General features: G+C 31.5%; 1 protein-coding gene across 1 annotated transcript; it reads left to right on the forward strand.

Moving 5' to 3' along the window:
• The first annotated feature begins 3,273 nt into the window (after window positions 1-3,273).
• LOC113404008 (glycerol kinase) lies at window positions 3,274-12,383 on the forward strand. The gene is made up of 8 exons (XM_026644740.2): window positions 3,274-3,689; window positions 5,067-5,240; window positions 6,544-6,691; window positions 7,242-7,393; window positions 8,270-8,518; window positions 9,538-9,707; window positions 10,556-10,691; window positions 11,860-12,383. Exons 1-8 carry the CDS (start codon window positions 3,447-3,449, stop codon window positions 12,130-12,132), a joined length of 1,545 nt encoding a protein of 514 aa, XP_026500525.2. The 5' UTR covers window positions 3,274-3,446; the 3' UTR covers window positions 12,133-12,383.
• Window positions 12,384-12,653: the final 270 nt, after the last annotated feature.

Here is a 12,653-nt window from a genome sequence, read left to right on the forward strand (position 1 = left end):
TATATCTATATTGTCCTTTTTTTTGAGACCGATATATATATGTCCGGTCAGCACTTATATATGCCGCGCATCTATTTCTGTTTCGGTTCAGTCGCTCAGGTTTCCTATCAACTTGAAGCAGAATTTTTTTTTTAGTCTTAATAAAAATATAGTTATATAATAATAAAATATTAGATTTCTAACAAATCAAATAAAGAAACTATTTATTGTATTCTAATAATCACATACATAAATCGCAGTCACGAAAGATGCACAAAGAGCAGTCTTATCGCTAAAGCAGCTATCCTTTCCAGTCAACCTTAACGTAGACGAAAGAAAAAGATTTAAAAAAAGGTTACACTGTACATATCTAAGTTAAAAATTATTTATAAATATATTATAATGAAAGAATAATAACATCTAAATTAATTAATTTATACTAATCATATATATTATACATATGCATACATATTATTATACATATGTATATACCTACTTATGTATAAAATGAGATACTATTTATGTAACAAATTTAATTAAGTTCTTGCGAAACAGCGTTAGAGTGTAAGAATATTTTAAGACATCATTTTTTTAAATTAAAAAGTTAGTTCGATTTATTTACTTTTTAACAATTATTTACGGTTCATGTTGTCCCCAGTGTTGCAGTCCATGGGCGGTGGTCGTTATCCATCGGTTGAGCCTACTGCTCTTTTGCCATTAATACCATAAAAAAATCTTATTCTTATTATATATATCTATATAGTGAATTTAAATTAGACAATTTTTAGTTTTAGAATAAAGAAGAAACAAAGATTTAGTTTAAAAATAAATTAATAAAAATTGATAAAATTAATCACAATCAAAATCCAAATATGTTTTATTCGAGTAGGCTTTTACAAGCACTTTTGAATCGCCATTTAACAAACTATATTAAGTGAAGCAACTACCGGTTAGGAATGTAGATTCTACTACTAACTCAGTAGTTGCCTTTTTCAACATTTAAAAATACAAAGTCATGTTAGTTAAATACAAAGTTCATACTTCGTAGTATTGGATTGACTAAAAAAAGAAGATCCACTGGGTTTCTTTCGCCGGGTCTTCTCAAGTCAGGGTGTTTTCTTTCCGAACCGGTGGTAGTGTTTAATTTGACTATCAATAAGTAAGTGTAATGCTTCCATATTGAATAAAGGAATTTGAGTTTGTGTTATTATTGATAATTTAAGTAGTTTTATAATACTAATTCAGTTGGTATGGCGATGAAAAAGCATATAGACATACATAAATACTTTCGCATTTACAATATTAGCGTAGATGTTTGTAAATATATAAAACATGGTGTAATGTACTTATTAAAGTAGGTACTAGTGAAATATTTGATTTCAATATTTATTAAAACAATTTTCTACATACCCCGCAATAGACTTTTATACATATTCAAATTATTCAATATCTTTAGATAATACACCTATGCCAGAAGTTAGAACCAGTTTACGACCAGATTTTTTTTTGTAGGTACGTTTCCAGTACTTGTAGATTCTATTTGTTTTGAACCCGCTATCAAAAAAAGCGTTTCGTTATCGGAGAAATACTAAGGTACTATAACATCGTAGTTCCCTAGGTTGGTGGCACATTGGCGATGTAAGGAATCATTAATATTTCTTACGGAGCCAATGACTATGGGCACTTACCATCAGGTGGGCAATTTGCCAGTCCTCTTACCCATGCTATGAAAAAAGTCTTATTTTCAGCTTCAATTTATTTTCATCTCGAGTTTCACGAAAAAATATTGATGTGGAATCGACAACAATTCCACTTATTGTTTTTCGTTTATTTAATGACGAGTCAACTTCATCGAAGATGATAATTTCTTATTTTATGTTTATATTTTATCCCGTGCTCGAAAGAGGAGAACAACGTGAGTAAACCGGCATGTGTCGGGTAAAAATCATATATCAATATCAATATCAATTCGAATACACCAACCCGCATCAGATCAGCTTGGTGGAATACCTAATTACTTTACAATTCGCTCTTAATTTTCTATGAAATATAGTATATATTGCGCCATTTTTTTAACATTAACAGCCTGTAAATTTCCCACTGCTGGGCTAAGGCCTCCTCTCCCTTTGAGGAGAAGGTTTGGAGCATATTCCACCACGCTGCTCCAATGCGGGTTGGTAGATGCTTACGCCATACTAAACAATAAATCTGATAAAAATTTACTGATTTATATTAACTCGCATTATTATAATGATTTAGAATCATACTGTAACCAGCAGGTGAACATAATTAAGATTTTTAGACCAATGTAAGTATGAAGGGAAAAATCCCTTCAGACATATCAGTCAGGCTCTTCGTATCGTAAACTGTAGATATAAATGTATTCAATCTATGATTTATTAATACATTTAATTGGAAATAATTAGCATAGTCTTACCCAAGTTCCTTTTTTGTGACGAACTAATACCCGACGAAAAAAAAGCTTACATTCATCCTCACCTTTTCAATCACACTAAAAAGCCAAAACTAATACATTACCTAGCTGCATTTATTATATACATGCTAGATGCTACATTAAGATCTCAATTATACAATTCCTGACAGTTGATTACAAACAATATACAAAATACGTAATTTGCTATTGCAAATAGTATATACTATAGCAACCGTCATACCCAAATGAAATTTTAAAAAAATATATAGAGAAAATGAATTTGATACTTATGAAATTCGAAAAAAACGCGGGGCCTGAATTTCCTAAGCTGATCCATTCTCTCAATCGGTTGAAATCTAGGCCTTTGCCCGAGAGTAAAATTATTTACATATTTTGTAACGTGTTAAGTCTTGATGCTTCGTATATACATAATTGTTCGTAGAAAACCAATTATACGTTTCTATAATTAGAAAAATACTAATAAGAAACTAATATGATTATTAGTCTCCAGTTTGAGAGTTTAAAAAAATATATTTAAAAAATATATATTATTAATTTTACATATCATTGCTTTTAATTGATACGGTAACTAAATTTAAGTTCCTTTAATTATGTAACAAATTAAATATTTTGATTTTGCCGCTAATAATTTGATAGATGGCAACTCTAGTAGTTATCGTTTATAAAATTATTATGTTATTAAAGAGTCTGATGATGTAATTATTCCATGTAAGTGACTAATTCATTTAAGTAGATAATTAAACTTATAATGGTAAAGTTAAATATTATATAAACAATATTGTTCAGACGATTTTAAATATTCTCAATAGGCAACATTCTTAAAATGTCAAAACAAACAGGAAAACCTCCAGTTTTAATTTCAATTTTCAATGTCACTTCATTGGCTGTGAAAAACTTGATAAATATTTTAACCATGTTGTTTATTTAACTTAGCTTTACCGATCAAAGTGCAATTAGATAAGACATTTACTAGAAAGTAGTTTATTCTGTGTATGTTGTTAGCATATTGAAAATGGCAGAATATGGTAAATTCGGTCCTTTAATCGGAGCAATTGATGAAGGAACCTCGAGTGCGAGATTTATTATATTTAAAGCTAACTCATGTGAGGTAGTGGCGGTGCATCAGAAGGAGTTGGAACAATGTTTTCCCCAAGAAGGATGGGTCGAACAGGATCCCAATGCGATCTTGGAAGTGGTTATCACTTGCATAACAAAAGCTGTGGAGAAACTCGTGGCCTTAGGCGGAAAACCGAAGGTACTATAAATATACACGTACAATAAAAAATATATATTAATTTACCGACGCGTCATTTTTTAAGTAATTAAATATCAAATAAGTAGATTGTTAACTAAAAGCCACTGCATTTATCATTCATAATTACTTCATTTATAATTTTTGTATATTGATTGACAAAGGTCTACATTTTCATTGTTTTCAAAAAGTTGTTATTTTGTACTGTTTAAATATTAAATGGTTGATAAGTAATGGAAAACTTCCTTTAGAGCTAGATTGCTTGTTTTTTAATATGTTTTATAATAATTAATCTTAACATGTATATTTTTAAATATGATACAAGCAAGTTATTGAATGAAAGATTCACAATAATAAGTACTGACAATTTTTTATAATCTGTCATTAGTTTGAAATTATATAACATTGTAGTATATTGAAATGTATGTAAATCTACAGTACATGTTTTTGCCAGCCGAATTACTATATTTTTTTATGATTTTCATTAGTTAGTATAGTTAATACTAGCAACCCATCACGGTTTATTCGGTTACAGTTGGGACTACAGAATGTCTTTATTTTATTTTCACAACTTTTTTCTCCTTAGACCATACAAACCACTATGTCCCTAGATTTTAAATCTATAATATCTTCAAAAATATTTAAATTACATGCTGTCAAGGACCATATTGATCTACATTAAATGCACAATGTATTTAAAGCATTTAATTGGATAAAAATTAATGCTGTTTGGTTTGAAATTGCTTTATAAATAAGTCATTATTTCTCATAAAAAGTGAAGGTTAAAAAATGTTTATTGTTGGTTATCCCTAAGAGATACACTATTGCAGACTTTTGTAGAGTTTTTAAGGTGTACCATATACTGTAAAGTGTATATTATTTTGATCTGTCTTGTAGAGTGCAGCCAGCATTTGCAATGTAATTGCAAAAAATGTGTTTGTTGTGTTTGTATCACTTTATCAATTAAAAAAACATATCAATGTCCCTTGCATAGTTTTAGAATCTAAGTAGGGACAGAAAGACGGTGGGAAGCAACTTTGTTTTATATTATGTAGTGATGTTTTACAATAAAAGCTTTATTAAATAACTTATATTGCCATTAAAGTTAAAAGTAATATTTACTTTGGTAAAAGTAATACACTAGTTTTTAAAAAATTTATAGTTGATTTAAATCTAGTTGTGCTCCCTTGGATGTTGTGTAAATGTTTTTTTAAATATAAATATCATTTAAAAAATAACCTATCTATATTCTAAACTATGATTTTATTTTAAACTTTACACAATAAACTTGTATTATATAATAATTAGGATAAAAAAATCTTCCACACACACACATATACAAAACAATGCAACTACAAATACATTCAATTTCATTTGCAGGATATAATCGCTGTGGGTGTAACCAATCAAAGGGAGACTACAATTGTCTGGGATAGATTTACCGGGAAACCACTTCATAATGCCATTGTATGGCTAGATATGAGAACTTCATCCACAATAGACAAACTACTGGATTTGGTGCCTAACAAGACAAGAAATAAAAATTACTTAAAGGCTAGTATATTTTATATTTTTCAAATAATTGAGAATCATATTATTGTATTTCCAAATTCAACAATGTTGTATAATATGTATGTATATTTAATTATATTTTATATTTCTTTTATGTTATAATACTATAGTAGATTATTGAAATATTATTTTACGTTTGTTTTTTTTTTACTATTATATTATTGAGATGTATTTATTAATGTACAATAAATTCCTCAATGTCTTATAATATATAAATTAATATAGAAGTCAGAATATTTAGGCATTACCCTTATTGGGTTAATTTATTATAAAGCTACTGCTGCTTTTACCAGAAATAACTCACTTCCTACACCTAAATGCCTAGTATTGATTTAATAAAATTGTTCACGAGACACATTTGAAAAGCTACCATTGGCTTACATAGAGGCCAGATGGTTATGAATAGTTAGCAACCACTACTCAGATATAGTATTCTTGTGTTACGGTTTGAAGGGTGTGTGTTCCAGTGTAATTACAAATGACACAGTACCTCATAGTAGTACATGTATGGGATAATTAATATATTTTACAGTGCCAATGTTTATGGCAGTGTCAATAACTTACTATCAGGTCACCCATTTGCCAGGCTGCCTACTGATACTATAAAAAGATACTGTCAACAATTACTATCCAAAAGCAAAACAAATAATTCCTAACATGTTTAACTACTGACGAGTCTATACTGGCTATTGTAAATCTACATATAAAATTACTGAATAAATTTATTTTCAATTATATAATAATAAGGTGACGCGAATAAAACAACCACAAGGTCAAATCTATATTACAGATGCTAAGCAGTCTCCTATAAAGATTAAAATAGATTACAATTGAATGTACTCATTTTATAATGATGACAATTGTTTTATTACATCTATCACAATCATGTGGTGATGATAACATCCTTGATGCTATTATCCATATATAAGTAACAAAAAATATTATATATAATTAAAATAATTTCCTCTAATTTTCGGTATTAGCTCTTGGTGTCATAATGTTAACATAAAATTACTAGACCATAGAGTAATTACAAATGACACAAGTTACTCTATGATCTAGTAATTTTATCTTTGCAAATATTTAGTTATAAATATAGTATATACTTATATTTAGTCAAACACAAATAAAACATAATAAATTGCATATTTTAGGACATCTAAAAAACTATAAAGTTGTGTTAGGAGCTCTAGAAGTATTTGTTTTTTAACTATTTTTTTTAAAATTATTATTACCTATTTTAACTTTTATTTATTTGCTATTTTAAATTGTTAAATGATTGTAGCCATTATGCGGTCTGCCCATGTCACCGTACTTCAGCGCTGTGAAACTGAGATGGTTGAGCGACAATGTGGACGCGGTGAAACAGGCCATGAAGAAGGGATCCTGCTGCTTCGGAACTGTCGATACCTGGATCATATGGAACTTAACAGGTGAATTAATATATTGTACAGTAAATATTACGTCAGTGAGAAGGCTTAATGGATGGAGTATTTGGATTTTATTTGAAAATCTGAGTTTAAGTCTAGTACCACTGAAATTCCATGTGTTTATTTTGTGTTACAGTACATTAGTGAGTTATAATACATTTTTTTTTCAGTTCCTAATAAATGATACTGTGAAGAAGCTTTGTAGAGTCTTTAATCCTTCAGATTAGTATTGAGTATTATTATTTTCCAAATGTTTTTTAAAAATTACAATATTTAAACATTTTTTAAGTAAATATTTGTTATGTACGTATTGCTTGGTATAGGCCGCCTGTTGCAACCGGTGGTAGCTCTAATTTTAACATAGTTCTAATAATGCTTCCATTCAAAAATGCTTATAAAAGCCTAATTGAATAAAGTATATTCAACCAACATACTGTAATCTACCCATTTTGCTGCTAGACGACCGACGTCTGTATCCTCTTCATGGACCTAGCGTCCTTGAACATGAACTTGTCTCCAATCCATGTTTACATAACATAATTATTTCCCACAGGAGGCGTTAATGGCGGCAAGCATATCACGGATGTCACGAATGCCTCACGAACTATGCTCATGAACATTGAAAATTTAACCTGGGATCCTCTTTTAATGAAATTTTTCGAAGTGCCAAAATCGGTCCTACCAGAAATTAAGTCGAGCTCCGAAGTAAGGGTGTTATAATACTTGCTTTGTACTGTTTAGTTAATTTATTTAATATTTAATATCGTAAAGTTATATGTGATCACATCGAACTTAGAATCTGCTATGCTAACTAAGAAGCTTCCGTTGAGTACTGTTTTTACATATAACCTTTGTCTTCCAGAATAAACCGACAGAAACAATTTGATTACTATATGTTTTAAAATGAACTCTAAAACTGATGAAATGATGTAATTTATAATGTACTATTGCGAAACAAATTTTGACCTGATGAGACTATTATTATTCGCTCCAATGAAACGGCCTAATGACACCATAAATTTAAAGTAATTTACATATTTCCTTCTCAATATATATTCGATAATGTCATGTATTTAAGATAAAAACGTAAAAGTATAAAATACTACAGATATTGTTAAGAATTATTAACACAAGGGACTAGCATAAATTTGTTACTTTTGTGACCCTACACGAGTCAGTGGCGGTTTTGTGTGACAATTTATAAATTAATTGTCAGTCGTTAATTATTTATCATTTTTTTTTTACATTAACAGCCTGTAAATTTCCCACTGCTGGGCTAAAGCCTCCTCTCCTATGGAGAAGGTTTTGAGCATATTCCACCACACTGCTCCAATGCGTGTTGGTGGATACACATGTGGCAGAATTTCGTAGAAATTAGACACATGCAGGTTTCCTCACGATGCTTTCCTTCACTGCCGAGCACGAGATGAATTATAAACACAAATTAAACACATGAAAATTCAGTGGTGCTTGCCTGGGTTTGAACCCGCAGTCATCAGTTAAGATGCACGCGTTCTAACCACTAACCACTGGGCTATCTCGGTTCATATTTTTATTATTATATTTATCATTAATTTACAGATATACGGCTACATATCTGATGGACCTATCCGTGGCGTACCGATATCCGGCTGTCTCGGTGATCAGCAAGCTGCCTTAGTCGGGCAGATGTGTCTACAGCAGGGGCAAGCGAAGGCCACGTACGGAACCGGTTGTTTCGTCCTCTACAACACCGGCGACATTCGCGTCAATTCAAACCGGGGCTTGCTGACTACAGTGGCCTACCAGTTGGGGAGTCAAAACCCGCCTTGTTACGCTTTAGAGGGATCGGTTAGTGTACCTAAACGTGTTTACTTTGCTCCTGGTTCTTTAAGCGATTTTTTTGTTGTTTTTTTCAACGATTAATAGTTGATTGAATCCAAATACCAGCTCCTAGACGCCACTGCTGGGTTAGGTCTATTCTCCTGTTGTGCAGTGTTTTCTGTGTGGTAGGGCTTCGTGTAAGCCTACTATATTCTATATTCTACTGGCAAACAGCAATACTTAGTATTGTTTGATAGACAGGTGAGCCAGTGTAACAACAGGTAAATAAAATTGAATTTTACAATTAACCATTTTTGAATCTTCAATTTTTCAAGAAAACACCGAAAACAGCCTCCAGTTAGAGGAAATGACAAGAAATTCGCGTAGTTGCTGTTTTAAATAAGTAGATTTACAATTATGTTAGTTCTTACAATTAATGTTTAATCAGTTCTTTTTTTGGAACCCGAGCCTAAACCCAAGATTTTATACAAAAAAGTCTTATTTTAATGAAATAATAAGATTTATTAATTAATTTTATCTTAATACAATTTTTAAACAATTTAGATGGTAACTTGATTATATTTTCCGGTAATCTTATTATATATGCGTATACCATTATAAATAAAATATACTTATTAACATAAGAATTGATAACATATTATAATGTAGATGATAGGAGTAGAATTATTTTGAGAATTATATCTAATACGTAACAAATACACCGTCCATCCAGTTATCGGTGTCGATTTATAAACTCACTACTTTATTCATAATGTATATAATCGGCTGTCTATGTTATATGTTTGTATATGTATGGAAAAGACAGACTGCGTAGTGCACATTTCTTCTCGACGTTTTTTTCTAGCACGAGATGAATAATCCATGTGAAGTGACTCAATTAACATAGGACGTATAACTGACTTTGTTCATGATGTTGCTACATATTCACCAATTGTACTTATAAGGAAGATTTGAACCATATTTATTGGGATAGTTATTAGCATAATCTGAATCATAAATAAATAAGTTCCGATTCCCATTTCCAGGTTGCGATCGCCGGTGCCGCTCTGGGCTGGCTCCGAGACAACATCGGACTGTTGGATAGTGCCAACGACTCTCAACAAATAGCGGAGAAAGCAACAGAGAACGGCAGTGTTGTTTTCGTTCCGGCATTTAGTGGACTGTACGCTCCTTATTGGAGACAAGACGCCAGGGGGTAAGGGCTTAGAAATAAAAATGTTCTTAATACAAATTAAATTTACCAATCAGTATTTTTACTGAGAATAAATACATATATATATAATAAGTATATCATTCATTCATTCTCCTGCCCTTATCCCAACTCTACTCGGGGTCGGCGCAGCATGTCTTCTTCTTCCATACTTCTCTGTCGGACGTCATCTCACTAGTAACATTCTTTCTAACCATATCGTCTTTCACACAATCCATCCATCGTTTCTTGGATCATCCCCTACCTCTATATCCATCCACATCCATTTTCCAAACCTTTCTCACAACATGGTCCTCATTCCTCCGCATAACATGCCCATACCATGACAGCCGGTTTCCGGATAGCTTCTCGGTTACCGGTGCCACTTTCAAACTTCCGCTTAAATTATATATAATAAGTAATTCAAGCTAATATTAAAATGGTAGAAATGGGTGTGTTTGCTTGTTACGATTTCACGTGTTAAACACACAGTGTGGGGACGCTTATACACATCTAAACACGTCTCACATACACGCGTACGAACACACGCATATACGCACGAACGCACGCACACACGCAACGATGTGCATAATATTAACACCACACTATTAAGAATTATGTTACACTTACCCAAGGATCTAAAGTTAGGACAGGCTGGTAATTTGTCATACAGGTCACCTAGTACAGATACCCTAAATAGAAATAAATACTAGTTTAAGAACAAATTCTGTAACCATTTACGAGTATGTGTGACGGAATATTGATAATTTTTATAATTTATTACTTAAATACTTTGATCTGATTTTATAATGACAAATATTCATATTAATAAGTCGATCTTATGACAATTTCAGTGTAATATGCGGAATAACGGAAGATACGCATTCAAATCACATCGTGAAAGCTGCCTTAGAAGCCGTCTGCTTTCAAGTGAGAGACATATTGGATGCGATGAACGAAGACTGCGGTATACCTTTGCAGTTGCTTAAGGTAATCTATTTATATACTAGTAGGATACAGAGAAACTTCGCGTTTATTCAAAAACATTTTTAGGAATTTCGAAACTATGACAAGTTTTGTTTTGAAGTTTTGTTTTTGTTCATTGTAAACTGCAAGTCACTCATCTGCAAGTCACATTTGGCGCCAAAATGAAGAAAACCTATTTAAATATAATTTTGAATGTCAAATATTATGCATTGGTTCAGAAGTTAGTACAGTACTTTAATTTTGTTTACGTTTTTCATTTTTTTTTTCTTATACAACCGTAGTACTGCTCTATAACCGGGCACTAACCTTTTTTTCCGCTCTCTAAAATTTTTTTTTTCTTAATTTATTACAATTTAATAAATTGCAAGCAAAAATCCTCTTTATTTTTCTGCACATCTGCGGCTTGTGCTCTTCAAAATGAAACTATAACCGATTTTTTATGTGCAGCTATCATCCCCTCACTGGGACAAAAATCGGCTTACCCTATTAATATATAAGATTTTTTTATTTCATATAGACAGGCAGACTCTCAAATAGGGCACCCTGGTGTGGCCACCACTGCCCATAGATATAGTATCAATATACTGTAGGTAATATTAGTCATTCCTCATATCAACAATTTACCAACGACCTTGGGAACTAACCTTGGGATATTGTGTTTATTGTTCACTTTGTACACTGGCTCACTCAAGCTTCAACCGAAACACGAAGATATCAAGTATTACGGTATGGCGGTAGTTTATATGATGAATGGATGGTACCTACACAGATGGACTTGCAAGTTCTACCACCAAATAAATTTAATTTTCATATCGTCGGTGGCAAAGTGATTACCAAAATATTTATTAACCATATTGCTGCGTGCTTCCTATTGAACTACTTCAATATTTGCACAAAGACCCGTTGAGTTCCTCCTATAGTTCTTCTCAGGTCAGAGTAATTTTTTTTTGCATGAACCAATGTAATTTTTTCTTTTACTGTTAAATGGACCTGTCAGAGAAATATTTTAAAATTGTAGTTTCCAATTTTAAGTTTTTTTTTACATCGCTAGGCGCTATTGACGATTCAAATATGATAAAAAAAAGAAAACATATTATATAATATAAAAAAAATCGAATATAAATATTAGTCAATATTATTGGCTATTTATAAGTAATGTATTAAATTTCAGGTCGATGGCGGTATGACTTCGAACGCGCTGGTAATGCAAATGCAGTCTGACTTGATAGGCATTAACGTTATCAAAGCAGGTTTCACTGAGAGCACTGCTCTGGGCGCTGCCCTAGTCGCCTACTGGGGCCTGGACAGCAACAGAATGGCATCGCAGATCGCTATGTCCACTGGCATCACCTACATGCCAAAGATAAGTGACGATGAGAGGGATATGAGATATAAACAGTGGAAAATGGCGGTAGAGAGATCATTGGGGTGGGAGCAAAACTGAGTGTTAAGGTACAAATTTAATAATTATACATCGATCAGGACAAATATCACACAAAGGCTGAATTAAATGCTATCCACAAATGTATATATACGAATTGTGATTGGAAATGATTTTATACAAAATATTTTTTATTACATTTATACAAACCTAAAGGGAAATTATAATTCAACGAATTTTCATCCTGCTTTAACTACCAATTTCATAAACATAACAGTTAGTCAAATCGTAAAGCTTGATATGTTTAATGTACTCAGAAATTTGTAAAAATGGTATATATTGTTAAGATGTACACATAGCTATTATCGTATGAAATATTGAAGTTATTAAAATACTGAAATTTATTTCACGCATAGCGTTAGACGTCTAACGTAGAATACATTAAATGTATTACGATTCTAAATTTTCATAAAAAATAAATATTTTCAATGGATTTATAATTTTGTTCGTAATTATTTTGAAGATCGTTTCAGAATAAATTATAAAACCATTTCATACTTTCCGGATTATATAACAGACATTAA

This window comes from Vanessa tameamea, chromosome Z (assembly GCF_037043105.1).
Source record: "Vanessa tameamea isolate UH-Manoa-2023 chromosome Z, ilVanTame1 primary haplotype, whole genome shotgun sequence".
NCBI classification, from domain to species: Eukaryota; Metazoa; Arthropoda; class Insecta; order Lepidoptera; family Nymphalidae; genus Vanessa; species Vanessa tameamea.